General features: G+C 44.0%; 1 protein-coding gene and 1 non-coding gene across 2 annotated transcripts; both read left to right on the top strand.

Moving 5' to 3' along the window:
• Positions 1-17,017: 17,017 nt before the first annotated feature.
• On the top strand, positions 17,018-17,089 carry TRNAT-CGU (transfer RNA threonine (anticodon CGU)). The gene has a single exon. It is a non-coding gene; the product is annotated as a tRNA-Thr (tRNA).
• A 147-nt stretch (positions 17,090-17,236) lies between these two features.
• PQL3 (PsbQ-like 3) lies at positions 17,237-17,767 on the top strand. Its single transcript, XM_028203422.2, has one exon. It carries the CDS (start codon positions 17,237-17,239, stop codon positions 17,765-17,767), a length of 531 nt encoding a protein of 176 aa, XP_028059223.1.
• Positions 17,768-19,858: the final 2,091 nt, after the last annotated feature.

Here is a 19,858-nt window from a genome sequence, read left to right as displayed (position 1 = left end):
TTATTTTCTAATTACAACAATTAATTCCTTCATATAATTAGCCTCTGTTACTATCATTGGTGGTACACTTTAAGGGCAGCAAATACATTTCAAGCTTTACTTACATAGGTGTTTTCTTCTGTCGTAGATGAACAACTGATGTGCTAAGTTCAAGAGTAAGCCTCTAAAGCACTTGGACCTCATGGAGCGGGTGTACTCTGGCGCAATAGCGACTAGGAAACATGCATGGACTCCAACAGAAGTGCGCGATGATGCTACTGCTGCGACCAATGCCAATGAGGATAGCGGGATGGGACCTCTCAGTGCAGGCACACCACCACAGTCGGGCTATGACATTTTCGGGGAGAACGTGGTAGATAGTAACCTATTTGACAATGCTCTCCTCCAGTCAGTTGTGGATGGATCAGCCAATGCAAAACATCGCAAGCGGACAGCGCCTGGTACTGTCACTAGTAACATGGACAATCTCGTAGAAGCAGTGAGCAAACAAAGCCAGAAGCTGAAAATTGCGCAATACGTTGTCACTGGTAAAGGTGACAACACTGTGGGGAACTGTCTTGCAAGGCTTATGAGCACACTTGGATTAGAGCCCGACGGTAAGTTATTCTCATTCACATACGGCATAATGGATTTACTCGATAATCGGGACATCATCATGGCCCTCCCCATGAATTACATTGTCAACTGGTTGACAGAGAAGCGTGCCTGCACGTCGGCCAATGTTGGTAGGGATCGTGAACGGGGGACACAGCTGTTCGGGAGTGGTGGTGCTGTTGATTGGACTAAGCCTCTATTGTTGGATTGTCATTTTAGTATTTGCTTATCATGAGACTGTAGTTTATTTTTAGTTGGTGTTTTTGTCGACTCTTTTGTATAACAATCTGTGTGTTTTTTTTTGCTGTGGTGCACATGCGAGACTATTTGCATTCTTTTTATTTTGGTATGGACGTTTATTTATGATTGTGCAAGACTTGGGTACTATCTGCGAGTGTACACGCCACAAGATGACACTGTTGTGTCACATGGTTATTATGTTATGGAAAATGTCATGGCTAGGGAATCTATGCTTTTGTTTGCAGGCTCTTTTTTGTTTGTTGTATAATTATTTATTTTAGGTGCTCCTTGTCACAGGCAGATGGTGATTTGTGGGCCAGATGATGATTTGTTGTGAAAAACAAAGTAGTCTACGTTTCAAATAGTTGGATTGAATTTTTAAATCTATTTTATAATTGACAAAACGAAAATTATATTGACAAAAGCAAACACTAATTTGTAAAAAAATGAAAAAATAGATAATTTAGTCCCTAGGAAGGAAAAAAAAACACAGAAAATGATGGGCTTTTTTTACCATATTAAAATTAATTTTTGTGAAGAAAACAAAAAATGGATAATATCTTGTGAAATCTTAACCAAACATTCAAAATTTGATATAACTTCAACCATAAGTGTACATGCCTAAAAATTGACATAACTAGAAATATCAACTATGTGACGAAATTTGTCCACCCATTAAATTTTGTGAAACTAATCTATATCGTAGAAAATTATTCATAACAAAGTTTGACTTGAATACTAAAAATATTTTTGCCACACATATATTAGTGGTTATTACTTTCAAAAGTGTGTTCCATTAATTTATTTATTTAGATTTCTTTATGTACTTTATTTTAACTAAAAACTTCTGATGTAATATTAGAGTTATTTGATGTGGCTCACGTCAATCACAAGCACATGAAACTTGGTTGCTTATATGGAAGCATGCAAAGTAGAGATTGTACAAACCTGGGAAATGTAATTCACATGGTGGTGTCATGTTGTTCAGCTTTGGGTAATCACATGGCCACAGTAACTCAACGTAGTAGTTGAAGATGTCTAACAAGAGTGCTATATATCATGGAGTTGATCAACCCATGTTGTGAATGCGAACTACAACTTGTAATTTTTCTTTCATATAATTTGGAACGTCTATGGATCCGCAAGAGAGTACTAGCTCAGGACTCGTACGCAATGGCCAAATAAATTCTTGGATACAAGAGACGATTAGAGAAATGAAATCGACGACATCAATGATTTGGGTGGAAATTGCTCGCGTTGCCAACGAGTACGTGTATGTGGACAAGACTCCGTTTCACACATCCGCATTGATTGGTAGCATGTGGATGCAGGAGATGCTTCGAGGTCGGAATGAAGCATTTCAGCGAAATTTTCGGATGCCACAGGATGTGTTCTTGATGTTGTGCAAGACATTAGTTGAGGATTGCGGCCTTGCAGTACCACAGTGTCCCCATGGTGTAGACGTAGTTGAGAGTGTCAGCATGTTCATATTCGTGTTACGGGGCTTCCTAAGTTGGGACATAGAATACCGTTTTCAACACTCGGGAGAAACAGTATGGCATCATGTAATGCGAGTTCTTAAAGCGATGAAGTTGTTCACGATTGCACACTGCCGACCGACAAGGTCACAACACAGTAGACATCCGTACTTAGAGTCTCGACAAAAATATTTCCCATTCAAAGTGAGTGTATTAATTTTTCGCACATTTAATTATGAATAGTAGCCACATTCAGAAAGTAAGGGCGAACTTTTTTCGGGTTAAAGCATTTCTCTTTTACAGTTATTGTATTGCTTTGTGTGCTTCTGCAGGACTGTATTGGCGCGCTTGACGGCACACATGTGGAGGCACATCTCCTGCCGCAGGAGGCAGCGCCATATTTTAGCCGTAAAGGACGGCACACGCAAAACATACTCGTAGCGTGTGATTTCGATTTGTATTTTACTTTTATATCTTGTGGATGAGAGGGTAATATGCATGACAACAGAGTTTTTAACGAAGTAACACAGGATCCAGACAAACAATTCCCCATGCCAAAGGAAGGTTAGATGAATAAGGGCTGTTTTTTTTTTTTTTTTTACTTGTGTGCATTTGATATTTGTAATGACAATACTTACTAATGCAAAATTATCAAAATATAAGCAGGAAAGTATTACCTTTTTGATGTAGGGTACAAGAACCAAAAAGGTTTTTTGGCGCCGTTTAAGGGACGCCGCTACCACCAGGAAGAGTTTCGCGCAATTGGACGGCCAACAAATGTAAACGAAATTTTCAACACGGTGCACTCCTCCTTATGGAATGCAATTGAACGTATGTTCGGAGTATGGAAAGCGCGATGGGGATTCCTACATAACATGCCGTGATATGATTTCGGAAAAATACAGGTGCCGTTGGTCGGGGATTCAATGGCACTACATAATTTTATACGCTACAACTCGAACGACGATGAAGCATTCAACAAGGTTGCGAATGCATAGAATTTTACTTTCAACGACATGCCAAATGTTGATGGTGTTGGTGACGACAATGATGGTGAACCAGAGGACGACGATGACGTACATATGAACGAAGTAAGGAAATCAATACAGAATGAATTAGTGCGACATCGGCGTGAACTTGGGTTCTAATCCTATTCGGTATGTACGAGTTGATGACAAATGAAATGAATGTGTGAAACTGTTGAAAGTGTCAAAAAAATGTACGGTTGTGTTTGTAAGTTGCAAGTTGTGAGGGCGTTTATTAGTTTGTAATGTGGAAATGAATTAATGTAAGAGCGTAATTTGTTGGCAAAAATTAAGAAAATAAATATGCCATTCAATTATAATAATAAAAATAATTAACAAAATTATAATAATAATAGAAAAAAATTTGCACTGCGTGACATTGATAAACAAAAAAAAAAATTATAATACTACTGTGCAGGGAGCAAATATCCAGGAGAGCCCGCACTCCTTGTTTCCGAGCTCCGATTCTATCCGATCACCTGCGTGCACAACAGCAATGAGCTACCCGGCAGTGTGTGGCCGGAAAACCCCTCCGACGATCAAGTTAGAATACACACACAGGGGATAGATAGAGAGAAGGGAGAGTGTTGAGTGTTTAGTGTATGTCTCACCAAATATTCATCTGTCTCAGCATGGAGGGCACAGACTTACTTATATACCTTCTGCGCGCCAAATCCACTCTCATTCGTCTCTCGACACGTGGTGCTACTATTCCATTTGTCAGCACAAATCTTGATGAACATCACCTAACCCGACTGCCAGCCCACTCTTCTGGGAGCTCGGCAGCCGAGCTGTAACTTCTCGGCTGTAGATGGCCGTGTTGTATAACTGGCCAGAGCGCTCCGCTCGCCGCGCACCGCTTCGACCGAGCTCGGGCATATCTCGGCATCGCCGAGCTCGGGACAGCTACGCTTGTTTGCCGTGGGCCTTATTGCCGAGCAAACACATGTAGCTTGGTCCAACCTTATCTTTCCAGGCGCCGGACAACCCATTTGACAGGCTTCGATACCAAGAAGCTATGTAGCTCGGTCGAACCACACCTTGCATTAACCGAGCAGGATCTTTCAAGACATGGCCGTACTACCTCGGCCCAACCCTTGTTCGGCCCAAACCCGTCCGGCCCAATTCCAGATCATAAATCTCCCTCTCAATTGCCCCTTAATTCCGTCTGCGCAAGCGTGATTGGGATTACCCGTTCTGACTGGGGTTACCTTTCCCCGCTCCTCGGTTCAACAGTCGATGACCGGGCTAGCTGGCATGCCTGTCATCAACATACTATCTCTTGACTTGCTCGGTCGTCACCTCATCTGACCTTCCTGTCTGTTCAACTCTGATGCTGCCATTAATGTGGACACGTGTCAACCTCCCATTGGTCCTCGAGCGGCCAACCCAGCCGCCTGTTGGCATTCAAATTTTTGGCGATTTTTTGTTCCTTATCTGCATGCCCAGCTTCCTTCATTTCATTCCTCTTGCTTCTCATTTCTCTTCGACGACCCAGAGCTTGTGCCATTCCTCCATCGCCATTCCTCAGCTTGTGTTCAAAGAAGCAGTCACTACCCTTCAAAGGTATGTCCCCCAACTCCTCTTTTGCTGTTGTTTCATTTAGAATTTCACACATTAGGGCACTAAACACGCAGTTTTTAGGACATAGGTACCCAAAATCGTCCCAAACCCTTAACTGTTCAAGGTGTTCTTCACTTTTTCTGATGAACATTGAAGATCTGGGGCGGACCGGGCTCCAGGTCTTCTTTTGATCCGAAAAATCACTCCGACCGAACAAATAGCTTGTTTGGCTCAACCTTCGTAGAAACCGGGGTTGCAGAAGGACTTGGCCGCTCGATCGGGCCATTCTCTGGTTCGCTTGAGCGGCCGAGCTCCTTAGCTAGCCTTTGCGACCGAGGTGGTTTGGCACAATCTATGACCGAGCTTTAGTCCAGCTCGTTTTGCGCGACCGCGCTCCCACTTACAATTACCCTCCGTTTTCCTGCAGAGTCCAAGGGGACCAAAGACCAATCCTGAGGCTCTCAAGGACCGAGCAGCCATTAATTCTCAGCTTGTGCCAAACCACCTCAGCCGAGCTAGATTTGTCAGTCAAACATGGGGAAATTCCGCTTCCTTGTGGACACCCCTGCTGCCTTAGCTGCCTTCAGTGAAGAATACAGCATCCCGACAGACGTCCACATAGAGCTCGCCGAGATGGAAACAACCCCCTGGGGCAGGCTTGACCAATGCCCCTTCACCGTGCTGTCAGTAATTGAAGGAGGCCTCCGCTTCCCGGTCAACCCTCTGATGACCGAATTTCTGCGCCGCACCCGGCTAGCACCCACCCAGGTTTCGACCAACACCTACCGAATAATCAATGGCGTGCACGAGTTAAACAACCGACTAGGAACAAACTTAGGTTTAGCCGAGATACTTAGACAATACACACTTGGGCACACCAGCGATGGCCTGGCCTACTATTTAAAAATTAGACCGGGCAAAGAGAAAATAGTAACCAGCACCCCAGACAAAGATTTACATGATAATGACTTCTTCTGGGTGTCTGGCAACTATGAAACAGCCGACGTACCGGGCTGGTTCATCAGCAAGAGCTTTGGTTCCACATGTAAGCCGTACTAATTTGCTCGGTTAAGTCCCAGACTTCAACATTCTGTACTTACTATTTTTCCTATTTCTTTTGCAGCAATTCAGGCCTTGCAATCCAACTACCGATATCCCAACGTTGAAGCCATCCGAACCGTGCTCCGTTACGGCCACCAGGATTGTAACGAGTTGCTCGGCTACACACCAACCTACAGATACTCAGCTCTACGCCGGAGCAAAGTTACAGACTTTCTCTATGCTCTAACGCCTCCTCCAGACCCAACTTTACCGGACGTGCCCCTAATCCGGCTGACCGAAGAACAAGAGATGGAAAAAAGGAGCCGTATCAAGAACCTCTTAACAACCACCTCAGCCGAGATACCGAGCATCACCACACACTCCCAAGCTGCCGAACAATCCAGCGGCCCCGTGGTCGCCACGGCATCTCCAGGTACCGGGCAATCCAGACCAGAAGCTCGCCGGGCTAGCAAAAGGCCACGTGCAGACCCATCCGCCGAGCTGGTTGCCGAGCTAACCACCGAACAACCCACTGTCACTGTCGACCTAATACCCCCGTGGCGATCGCAGCTGAAGCACCGGGGAAAGGACATCCCGGCTAATGCTTCCATCAAGGGCGACAAGGAGCACTTGCTTGCCTTCGATCTTTCAAAAGCCCTTCTGCTGCCGAGCGACGTGGTTGGCAGCGACCACGTCCTTGACACCCGGTTGGTGAAATCAACCGTGAAGTCTATGACCAGGGTAAGAATCTTAATCTTCTACTGAAATTTTATAAGTGTTTGCACGGTCTCTCCTCTGATCAGACTTTCTTTTTGCAGGCCATCCAGAAGCAACACTTGGTCATGGAGCGAATCCATCGGCTGCGGCAGAAAGGCGAATGACACTGCCGGCCAAGTCTAGGGTCTGCAGATCGAGCTCGGCCGAGCAAAGTCCTCACTTCAAATGGCCAATGCTGACAACAACAGGTTGCTCGGCCAGCTTGAGGAAGCCGAGAAGAAGAGAGAGGAGCTCCAGGCCGAGCTGGACGCACTTAAGGCGTCCTGGGAGAAGGACTACGAAGATGCCAACAATGTCGGCTTCTAGGAAACCGAGGTCAGCTACAAGAAGCAGGTTTTCGCAACTCAAGACATTTATTTCAAAGCGGGCTGGAAGTCAGCCTGCGAACATCTCGGTCAAGGTTTCGACACCGACGTGTTTGCTGCTCCCCCGACTGCCTTCCTACCTCGTGCCGTATGCCAACGACGTCTTTAACGCGTTGCAAGCTGAGGCCAAGGAAGAGCTTGCTAAAGAAACCGAGGTCAATGCCGAGGAGCGAAGCGGCCAAGAGCAGCCCGGAGAAACCGAGGCCGGTGTCCAAGAGCGGACTACGGTCGACTTGGAAGGAGCTGATGACGAGTTCTCCGGTCTTTCCCCCCTTGTGTAGTTTTATTTCATTTTTTTTCTTTGCAAATGTAACCGGGCTCTCTGCCCCCCCTTTTGTACTACTTTTACATCAATGAAAAAACTTTAATTTCATCAAGTGTTTGTGCGGTTTTTCAGCCTCATAACTTCAGCCGAACAAGATATCTCGGCAGGCAAACCACTTTAATTAACTGATCTAACCGGAATAAACATCTCGGCTACTTTCAACCGGAATAAACATCTCGGTTAAGAATAACGAAGTTGAGCAAACCATCAACTCTTTCAACCGGAATAAACATCTCGGTTGAGAAGAACGGAGTTGAACAAACCATCAACTCTTTCAACCGGAATAAACATCTCGGTTGAGAAGAACGGAGTTGAACAAACCATCAACTCTTTCAACCGGAATAAACATCTCGGTTGAGAATAACAAAGTTGAACAAACCATCAACTCTTTCAACCGGAATAAACATCTCGGTTGAGAATAACAAAGTTGAACAAACCATCAACTCTTTCAATTGGAATAAACATCTCGGTTGAGAAGAACTAAGTTGACCAAACCATCAACTCTTTCAACCGGAGTAAACCATCTCGGTTGAGAAGAACTAAGTTAACCAAACCATCAACTCTTTCGACCAGAATAAACCATCTCGGTTGAGAATCTCAAAACTTAAAGCAACATTAAAAAATGCCAAGGCAAAGATGAGTTCCATATATTTGACACAAATGAATATTACATGTAAGGCAAAAAATTCCTTTGCTAAAAAAGAAAGCTAAAGCTTTACACAAAAAAGAAAGCTAAAGCTAGAAATAATGCAGCTTGAGGTTGGCTGCATTCCATGGCCGGGGTATTCTTCTACCATCCAAGTCCTCCAGGTGATATGCCCCCTTGCCCGCCAGACCGGTGATCTTGTAGGGTCCTTCCCAATTTGCCCCTAGTTTGCCTTCACCTGGCACCAATAACCCATGACCTTCCTCAAGACCCAATCGCCTACTTTAAACGGTCTGGGGTGCACCGTTTTATTGTATTTTCTTGAGAGCTCTTGTTGGTAGGCAGCCACATGGATGAGAGCCTTTTCCCGACGCTCTTCCATTAGATCTAGTTCAAGAGCAATGGCTTCGGCGTTCAGCTCGGGTTCAAAACCTTCACGTCTGAGGGTGGGCATGACGACTTCCAAAGGTATGACTGCCTCCATGCCATAAGCCAAAGCGAATGGAGTTTCCCCGGTAGATCGCCGCGGGGTTGTCCGGTACGCCCAAAGGACGCTGGGGAGCTCCTCAGCCCACTTTCCCTTGGCTTTTTCCAGCCGTTTCTTCAACCCATCAAGTATGATTTTGTTCGACGCCTCGGCTTGCCCATTAGACTGTGGGTAAGCCGGAGTAGAGTTGTAGAATTCGATCTTTAGATCTTCACAGAACCCCCTAAACAGGCGGCCGTCAAATTGAGTGCCGTTATCAGAGATCAAAATTTTGGGGACACCAAACCGCGTGACCACATTCTGCCAAACAAACCGCTTCACGTCTTTCTCCTTGATTGTTGCTAAGGGCTCTGCTTCAACCCATTTGGTGAAGTAGTCCGTGGCCGCGATGAAGAACTTCCTGTTGCCTGGTGCGGTTGGTAGCGGCCCCACTATATCTAGCCCCCACATCGCGAAGGGCCAAGGGCTGGTGAGGGGAAGAAGTTCCCTGGCCGGCTGATGTATTTGGTGGGCAAACTTCTGGCATTTCTTACACTTGCGAACATATTTCTGGGCGTCGGCTTGCATGTACGACCACCAATAACCTTGCGAAATAGCTCGGTAGACCAAGGAGCTGCCCCCTATATGACTGCCACAGATGCCTTCATGAATTTCGTAAAGGAAGGCGTCCACACTGCTCGGGTGCACACACTTCAGGTAGGGACCGGAGAAAGACTTCTTGTATAAAGGGCCGGATGGAGAGAGCCAAAACGGCTCAGACTTCACCCGCACTTTATGTGCTTCCTTCTTGTCGGCTGGAAGGGTCCGTTCTCTGATAAAGAGGATTATGGGGTCCATCCAAGAAGGACTTAGCTCGGCGCAGAGTACTTCTGTCTACCCGGCACCTTCAATGCTGGATCGCGGAAGGAATTCGATCAGAAGAGGGTAGGGAGATGTGCTGTCGACCATAGAAGCAAGGCCGGCCAACTCATCTGCTCGGCTGTTGTCTTCTCGGCCAATCTGTTGGACCCTGATCGCCTGAAATCGCTTGATGAGGCCTCTGACCAGAGCTTGGTACTTCATCATTCTATCATCCTTTGCCTTGTAAACCCCAGAAACTTGGTTAACCACAAGCTGGGAGTCACTGTAAACCATTAGTTCAGATGCTTGCATCTGAAGCGCGCTCTTGAGACCGGCTAATAGCGCCTCGTACTCGGCCTCATTGTTGGATGCTGGGAAGCCAAGGGTGATAGAATGTTCAATAGTCAGTCCGTCGGGCGAAATCAAGACTATACCCAGCCCGGCACTGTGACGGTTCGAGGCTCCATCAACAAAAAGTTTTCACATTTCACCAACAAAGAGCTTCCAACACTCTGAGGGGTCCTGAGAAGCTTGAAGGTTGATGGGATCACGGTTGCTCGGCTGTTCGACTTCCAGTCCCGTGCTGAGCGGTTCCACTTCAGCCCCCCTTGGTGATTCGGCGCCGGACTCGGCATGGTGCTCCATAGTACTTAAGTCCGTAGGCGAATCGCCAGGTTCCGGTATTATTCTGGCCGTAGGCTCTGTGCTGAGTGGTTCCACTTCAGCCCCCCTTGGTGATTCGGTGCCGGACTCGGCATGTTGCTCCATAATGCTTAAATCCGTAGGCGAATCGCCAGGTAGCGGTATTATGCCGGCCGCAGGCTCTGTGCTGAGTGGTGCCATTTCGATCCTCCTCGGTGATGGGGTGTCGGACAAAGCGGATTGGTCGATGATAGCCAACTTGGCCATCGCATGAACGGGTTGTAGTACCGTATTAACTGAAGGGGCTTCGGCGGGGCGCGCAAGCTCCGCGTCGCCAATGCCGCAAAGCTGTGGTATTTCGGTCAATCTTACATGCATTTCTTCATCTGCCACGACAATATCGACCGGGCAAGCCGGATGAGTTCCAGGTGAGAACTTAGCAACGAAATCAGCCAGAGTCTGGGCTTTTATGGCTGTGCGCGGCTGGAACTTCATATCAAACTGTCCCAATTCGACCGCCCACCTAAGAATCCGATCGGAGAAGTCTGCCCGTTCGAACAAAGCTTTGAGAGGGAACTCGGTCAAGACGATGATGGTATGGGCATGGAAATAGTGTGCCAACTTCCTTGAAGCCATCATCAATGCCAACGCAAGTTTTTCCAGCGGCAAGTACCTCGACTCTGCCGGCAGCAAGGTTTTACTGACGTAGAAGATGGGTAGATGTTTGATTCCTTCCAATCGGACAAGCACGGCACTGACTGCATGCTGCGATACGGCCAAATAAAGGTAAAGTTCTTCTCCAAATTTTGGTGTGACCAACAACGGCGTGGAAGACAAATACTCCTTGAGCTCGGCCAAAGCCCGATCACACTCTTCATCCCATGTGAACTTTGATTTCAAGGCTTGAAAAAAAGGGCGGCAGCGATCTGATGATCGGCTTATAAATCGGTTAAGCGCGGCTGCCATTCCAGCCAGATGCTGCACATCCTCAGCCGAGCTAGGCTGTTTCAATTCTTGCACGGCTCGAATTTGTGTAGGGTCTGCTTCGATACCTCGGTTCGTGACTAGGAAACCCAAAAATTTTTCGAATTCCACGTCGAAGGCACACTTAGACGCATTCAGGCGTAGCTTGTGTTTTTCAAGAATGGCGAACATCTCAGCCGAATCGGACAAATGGTCTGCTTGATGCCGGCTCTTAACAACCATATCATCAATATAAGCCTCCATTGTCCGGCCCAATAGCGGAGCGAACATCTTGGTCACCATCCTTTGAAAAGTTACCCCGGCGTTCTTCAAACCAAAAAGCATGACTCGGTAGCAGAAGAGTCCCCTTGGTGTAGTAAACGAAGTGATCTCTTGGTCGGGCCGATGCATGACAATCTGATGATAGCCGCGGTAGGCGTCCAAGAAACTGAGCCTGTTATGCCCAGCCGTCAAGTCTACAAGCTGGTCTATTCTAGGCAGAGGGAAGCTGTCTTTCGGACAAGCTCGGTTGACGGTCTTGTAGTCAACGCAAACTCGCCACTTCTCATTCTTCTTGGGCACCACAACCGTGTTTGAAATCCACCGAGGGTAGTGCACTTCCTGAATTGCTCGCGCTTCAAGCAAGTTCTTCACTTCCTCGGCAACTACCTCGGCGTGATGTAACGCTGATCTCCTTGTGCGCTGAATGACCGGCTTTGCTCCGAGGAAGACATTGAGATGATGGCATATAAAACTTGGGTCGAGACCGGGCATGTCGTAAGGTGACCATGCGAAGACTTCGATATTGGCCATCAAAAATTCAACCATGTCGGTCCTTTCTTGGGCTGTAAGGCTTGAGCCGAGCAAGAAGAATCTGTCCGGATGCTCTGTATCGATGCGCACTTCCACCAATTCCTCGACAGCTTTGTCCTCGGCCTTGGTGCCCACATCATCAAGGACTCCCCGGTCTCTCGGTCCTTCAATCATTTGAATGAAGCCTTTGGCAGCTCAGCTCCCGTTGACCGCCACGAAGCATCGCTTCAACATGACTTGATCGCCCCAAATCTCCTCGATTGCCCCCATAACCGAGGGGAATCTCATCACCTAGTGATAGGTCGACGCTACGGCTTGCATAACGTGAAGCCATCCCTTTTCAAGGATCAAATTATAAGTGGATGGCACTTGCAACACCCAGAACTCCACTTGTTTGACAACGGGTCCCGCTTTGACCAGCAGGATAATCTTTCCCGAAGGCCACTCTGGTTGTGAGTTGAAGCCAACCAATAGCGAAGTTGCCGGGGCCAAATCTGTATCCCGGAGCTTGAGCTATTTGAAAGCGTCGTAGTACATGATCTCGACCGAACTTCCCTGATCGATCAAGATCCGTTTGACATCAAATTCTTTGACGCGGAGTGTAACCACCAGGGCATCATTGTGCGGCGTCTGGATGGGCTCTAAGTCTCTTGAAGAGAAACTGATCACTTTTTTCTCTTCGGTCTTCCCCCTTTTGATCGCAGGCTGAACCGACAAAACTTCCCTCATGTATTCTGCCTTCTTGATCATATCTCGGAGCTCGCATACACGCGCCGGTTCCACTATGCCGTGGATGACATTAACCACCCCTTGCGAAGGCGCATCTCGGTCATCCGGTCCCCGTAGATCAACCGGAGCTTGGTTGGCCTTCACGCCGCCATCAATGTAAAGGTCCAGGTGTCCGGCTGCGACTAGCTCTTCCAAGTGCTGCCTCAAAGGCAAACAATCCTCTGTCCGATGGCCTCGCTCCCGGTGAAACGTGCAACGGTACCGCGGATTGAAGCCCTTCTGTCCGTCGCCTAACTTAGCAGGAAACCGAACATACTCCTCGTCACGGATTTCACTAAGTATGTGATAGATTGGAATCTTAAAGACTGTGGTGATGCCTGTCCTTGCTTTCAACCTTCTGTTAGCATCGGCTACGTCATCCCAGGGGTTGTCATCCCGGTCATTCCGACGTCCCCTACCGCGGTTTTTGCGATTACTGCCACTATCTGAGTCCTCAGCGCGGTCGCTGGATCGGCCGGCCTCCGGCCCGACCGCGTGCACTTTGCCAGCTGACCATTTGTCTGTTGTTACCGGAGTTGCCTTCACGGTAGATGCTAACGCATCATCCTCCACTCGGATGTGCTCATTGATACGCTGCATTAGCTGTCCCATGGATGTCGGCTGGTGCATAGTAAGCGAGTCCCACAATCTATGTCCGACCAGGAGACCTCGCTTGTATTGTGTGATTGCAAGGTTGGTCGGACAATTCAAAATCTCGTTGAAGGTCTCCCAATATCTGGAGTTGTATGCCTTCAACGTGTCGCTCGGTTCCATCTTGACACTCAGGAGGTGATCAACTTCCTTTGGTGTTTTGGTATTGGTTTTGAAGCGCGTCACAAAGGCTTTGGCCAACTGTTGCCACCTTTCAATGCTCCCCTCCGGTAGCCTCTCGAACCATTTCAAACCTAGCTCACCCAAACTCGACGGGAAGATCAAGCACATAAGAGCGTCATTCCGTCTATGTCCGGCCTTGACCTGTCGGAAATGACTTACATACATATACGGGTCAGTTTTTCCATCATAGAGTGTGAACTTTGGCTGGTGGAAGCCCGCCGGAAGCGGTGCGGTCTCAATATCCACGAAGAATGGGGTGGCACTTAGCTTTGCCAAGTTTGTATCTACAAGGAGAGGCGCGGCTGGACGTGGTAGAGGCATTCCGACCTCCTCGCTGGCGTGAACCCCATAGGATAGCCGCTGGAACGCCGGCACCCTTTGAGCCTCCCGTCGGCGAGCCCGCTCCTTCAAAACTGCCCGCAAATCTTCTGAATGAACAGAATAAGAATACCTCGACGTTGTCGCCGGACGTGAGGGTCGGTAGGTACTATCTTGCGCGCTGGATTTCTCTTCGTGCGCGTCGGAATCTCTAACCTTGTAACTTTTGGTGATTGAGATGGACAGTGTACGCTGCTGGCTCTGACTGCTTGAATGGCGGGATTGGGTGCGCTCACTGTGGTCTTCCTCTCCAGCTACACCCTTTCCTTTGACATGCCGCTTCAGCTCCTCCATCTCAGCCGCTATTCGCAGGATGACGGTGTCCTGGTCTCTTAACTTGTGTTCCAGACGCCTGGCATGTGATTCTCTCCGCCGCCGATGACCGTCTGGACTCCGTAAATGACCATAACTTCTTCCGCGCTTATCCCGCGCATCTCTCAAATGTCCTCCTAGAGAAATCTCCAGGTCCGCCATCGGAGGAATGATGATGGGATGTCCTTCTCTCCGTCTGCCCGACTCCGGGGTAACTCCTTCGACGGCGGACAGTGGAATCTCCTCGATGTTCGCCATGGATGGCGATCAAATGAGCCTGGAAGACAAGGTTTTATCTGTCGACTTCCCACAGACGGCGCCAATTGTGCGGGGAGCAAATATCCAGGCGAGCCCGCACTCCTTGTTTCCGAGCTCCGATTCTATCCGATCACCTGCGTGCACAACAGCAATGAGCTACCCGGCGGTGTGTGGCCGGAAAACCTGTCCGACGATCAATTTAGAACACACACACAGGGGATAGATAGAGAGAAGGGAGAGTGTTGAGTGTTTAGTGTATATCTCACCAAATGTTCATCTGTCTCGGCATGGGGGGCGCAGACTTACTTATATACCTTCTGCGCGCCAAATCCACTCCCATTCGTCTCTCGACACGTGGTGCTACTATTCCATTTGTCAGCACAAATCTTGATGAACATCACCTAACCCGACTGCCAGCCCACTCTTTTGGGAGCTCGGCAGCCGGGCTGTAACTTCTCGGCTGTAGATGGCTGTGTTGTATAGCTGGCCAGAGCGCTCCGCTCGCCGCGCACCGCTTCGACCGAGCTCGGGCATATCCCGGCATCGCCGAGCTCGAGACAGCTACGCTTGTTTGCCGTGGGCCTTACTGCCGAGCAAACACATGTAGCTCGGTCCAACCTTATCTTTCCGGGCGCCAAACAACCCATTTGACAGGCTTCGATACCAAGAAGCTATGTAGCTCGGTCGAACCACACCTTGCATAAACCGAGCAGGATCTTTCAAGACATGGCCGTACTACCTCGGCCCAACCCTTGTTCGGCCCAAACCCGTCCGGCCCAATTCCAGATCATAAATCTCCCTCTCAACTACATAAACAAATTTCATAAAAAAATTCGTAATTAATTAATTTGCACTGCATAACATTGAAAAATTGTAATATTACATTCAAAAAAGTGTTCAAATACACAAAGGCAAAATTATAAATTTTATAAATTGACTAAGGATATTTTGGTCATTTTAAAGTGATTTGACACTTTAAAAAAATATTAAACCAAAAAATAAAAAATTAATTTTTTACTAACTTTTTAAATCACCTTTAAAAAAATATAAAAAATTGATAAAAAATTAAAAATTAATTTTTTTCGAACTACCCAAAACACCCTATATGTGTCGTGAAATGTAACAAAACAAAATTAATTTTTTACTAATTTTTTAAATCACCTTTTAAAAAAATTGATAAAAAATTAAAAATTAATTTTTTTCGAACTACCCAAAACACCCTATGGCTTGGTTTGGGAAGTGGGTTGGCTTTTTGACTTTTTGACTTTTTGGCTTTTTTAACTATTTTAGCCTGGGCTTAAAAGCTTGGTTTGGGAAGGGCTTTTTGACTTTTTTAAATTTTTTTGTGAGAGAAGAATATAATGATTATGGGTTGGATGTGATGTTTTGTTTGTTATGGCTAAAATAGCCTATTTTATTTATTTTTGACTAAAATAACCAAAAAAACCTACAAACCCACTCGCCAAACACAAGCTATATGTGTCGTGAAATGTAACAAAACAGTAGGTACTGGTTGCTTTTTGCTTCCCCACACCGTGGGAATAGATAATACCGGTCATTTTTCATATAACAGTGTTTTGAATAGATACTTAGATGGCTTTTATCTTTTACAACATAGATTAGACATATTTATTATAGCAGTGATTGGTACTACTAATTTGGTATCACTAAATCGGGTGAGGGGTGCCTGCTGTACAGCAGGCACTGCTGTGCCATTTCAACCCATGATTTTTCTTTCTTTCTTTTTTTTAATATAATTTTTCTTTTGTTTTTTTTTTTTATTGGTGTGTGTTGCATGCACAGCACACCCTGCTGTGCTTAAGCACAGCAGGCACCCCTTGTCCCACTAAATCACCGTTAATAAGGTAAAAAATAATAAAATAAAGCACAATACACACTGTGACGGTGGATGAAACCTACTACCACATTATTTGTATCACTACTAATTAGTGGTCCCAAGTAATTTTCTATTTATTACCTGTAACTCACTTATGTTATGAAAAGTACAAGTAGATATTAGTTAATTTTTCCGCTCACAAAAAGCAAATAACACTTCATTTTGAACTTACAATGTGGGTATTTGATAAGTTGTTATTTTAGTAGATTATTTTAATTTTTGCCTATTTTAGTAGGTTAAAATTTGTGTATTTAGAAAGATAGTTGAATTTTTTTTAATTGGATATGATGTTTATAGAAGAAAAAGTGAAATAATTATGAATTTGATGTGATATTTTGTCTTATTGACTATTTTAACTTATTTTATCTTTTTATAAATTTTAACTCAAAAAATCAAAAAATAGCCTTTGCTAGCTTGGAAGTTATTTTAGGAACACGAGATGAATAGGCTTTAGCAAGAAAGAAGATAAACTCAGTTGAATTCAAAGTTGAGCACAAAAAAAATAATTAATTATGTTAAAAATCTCAAATAATGTATTAAATTTTTTATTAAATCTCTTACATGAGTGTAGGACCCACACACATAAGAAATATTTGATAAAAAATTTAGTAAATTATTTAGGGTTGATAAATTTTTCCCAAAATAAAAAGCACAAAATTCTCTTATTTGATTATAGAAGATGTTTCAATACCAATATCGCCCGGGTGGGTCAATGAAATTCTCTCTCTCTCTATATATATATATGTATATACCTGAACTTTTCAGCGCAAAGCTTCCGTAGCATAGTGGTAGTGCGTTCGCTTCGTAAGCGAAAGGTCGCGAGTTCGATCCTCGCCGGGAGCTCTTCAATCTTGTCTTTTTTACTTTCTCTCGGAAAATCCGGCAGAACTTTCCCTCAACCCAAACAGCCCCCTTCCATTCTCCACCACAAATTCACCATCTCAAAAACAGATAAACTGATAACATTTCTTCCATGGATACCCAAAAACCATGGCACTAGTTCCACTCAACCACTTCCCACCAACCTTTACCACCACCAATCCAAAACCCTATTTTCACCCCCAGATCGTCCTCACCAGAAGATCATTAACCAAATCACTCATAACCTCCTCACTCCTCCTCATCTCGAAATTCACAGTCCTGGAAGCCCCAAACTCAATCGCATTAGATCTCTCAATGACAGTTCCGGATCAGACAACCGAGCAAGCAGAGAGCTCGATTCGAGCACACGCAGAGAGTCTTCTCGGAGTGAAGACCTTGTTGGAGTCCTCGCCTCCGGAGGAGTGGAAAGAGGCTCAGAAAGCTCTTCGAAAGAGGGCTTCGTACCTGAAACAGGATTTGTATACGATCATACAGAGCAAGGCCGGAATAGAGAGGCCTCGGCTGAGGAAGCTCTACTCCGATCTGTTTAATGGAGTCACCGGAATGGATTACGCTGCCAGGGATAGGGATGAGGCTAGGGTTTGGGAGTTTTATGGGAATGTTGTTGAAGCTGTTCATGAGATTTTGTCTAGAATGTGATGAGATTGGATTGGATTATAGATAGAGATGAAAATCTTATTACTTCTTCTTCTGCTTCTTCTTCTTCATTAATGGAAGTTCAAATTACTCCTCCATTTTTGAAATCCATGAAAGGATTCGTTTAATCATTGATTTTGACACCCAAAAAAAAATTATTCAGAGTGTTTGGTTTGAATATTCTAGATTAAGTTTTTTGAAAATTGAATTTTTTGATTTTCATATTTTTTTATTTTTAGTGAATATTTTTAAAATTTTAAACATTTTTTTTTTACTTTTTTAGATGTACCTTACTTAGATATGTCTAAAAAGTAAAAAAAATCGTGAAAAAATATTTTAAAAAAATAAGAAATACATAAAAATATAAAAAATGAACTAAATTCTTGTATTTTTTTATATTTTTGGTATTTAGTGAATTTTGAAAAGATTTTTTTTACAATTTTTTTTACTTTTTAGGTGTATTTATGTTAGGTGTGTCTAAAAAGTAAAAAATTTGCATAAAATATTAAAAAAATTCAGTAAAAACAAAAAACACGAAAAATAAGAATGTAGAATTTTTTGAAAACTGTTTTTAAAAAATGAAAACCAAGCAAAGTGATTGATTTTGAAGATATGAGAATATGTAACAATGGTCCTACATATATCAATTAATATATATTAGTGTATTAATTAGTATTATATTATTATTACTGATCATATCTATTATACAAAGGGAAATTGTGTGATAGACCCCTTACTGTTTAATTTATATTTCAAAAGGACAAGACTTATATAGATACTTTCAAAACGAGTAATTCTATTTCCAAACATCAAAATCTCTTACTCCACATCATCTCTCAATACACACATCAATTAATTTTGAATTTTGTAATTTTACTCAATGCACAACTCTTTTGGCAAAAATATCCCTTTCTTTAACATTGAAACCTTAAACCAACACCCATTACTACCTATCGATCACCATCGCTTTATACTTACCCAAAAGCAACTGAAGCATCATATTGGTTCCAATATATCCAGCACCACCAGTCACAAGTATGATTTGCGTCGTAACTACACAAACCCAATTCGGGTATAGTTATATATATCTCTATGTCTGTATAAAAAGAGAGTAATTGAAGACTTTAAACATTTTGGATCTAATACAATTGTGACTTTGATCAAACCTTAACAATCTGTAAAGTAACCCAGAAACTTTATTGAAATTTTTTTTGGGAAAAAGATGAACACAGTGGGTTGGGTTAGGTTTTGGACTGGTCTAGAATTTGGTTCTCAAATGCTCCTTTTAAATGAAGAAGAAGAAGAAGGCTGCCCAAGAGAGAGAGAGAGAGATGAGGGATAACGGTTTTACGGCAAAGAAGTTATAGTGGAGTTGATGACGATGGCGACAATAGCGGTGGGCAGTGGCTAGGGTTAGGGTTAAGAAACTAGAGTTTTGGTAGAGAAGATTAGGACATTCTAGTAAATTTTTTTTGGGACAAAATTATAATAAAAAACTAAATCATTAAGTGTGTATACAAAGATAAGTAAGTGTGTGGAAATAGAATTTTCCTTTCAAAACCCCCTAATATTTAAAAAATTGTTTCTTTTACTATATTATCCTCATATCTATCAGCTCTCTTATTAAGCCATCTTCACAGTGTATTTCAGAGTAAAATTTTATTTTGAATCATAGTAAATTTTACTCTGATTCAGAGTAAAATTTTATATTTTTAAGCAAATCAACATGTTTTTAATCACAGTAAAATTTCAGAGTAAAATTTTATTTTGAATCATAGTAAACTTTACTATGATTCAAAGTAAAATTTATATCGTTAAGCAAATCGACATATTTTTAACCAGAGTAAAATTTTACTATCATTATATAATTCAAATCTGCAATGAATTGATAGTAAAATTTTACTGTCACTAGGAATCCAAAAACAAATAACAGAAGTACGAAATAACAGAATAAAAGTTTACTATCATTGCATAAAAAAATAATAAAAAACAGAACAGATAACACCAAAGTAAACGTTTACTCTCATTTTATCAAACAAAAATAGAGCACATACCAGAGTAAAATTTTACTCTCATTTTATCAAACAAAAACAG

This window comes from Camellia sinensis, chromosome 4 (assembly GCF_055761805.1).
Source record: "Camellia sinensis isolate YWXY chromosome 4, ASM5576180v1, whole genome shotgun sequence".
Taxonomy (NCBI): domain Eukaryota; kingdom Viridiplantae; phylum Streptophyta; class Magnoliopsida; order Ericales; family Theaceae; genus Camellia; species Camellia sinensis.
The sequence above is the reverse complement of the archived record's forward strand: the minus strand, read 5'-3'. Positions and strand labels throughout refer to the sequence as shown.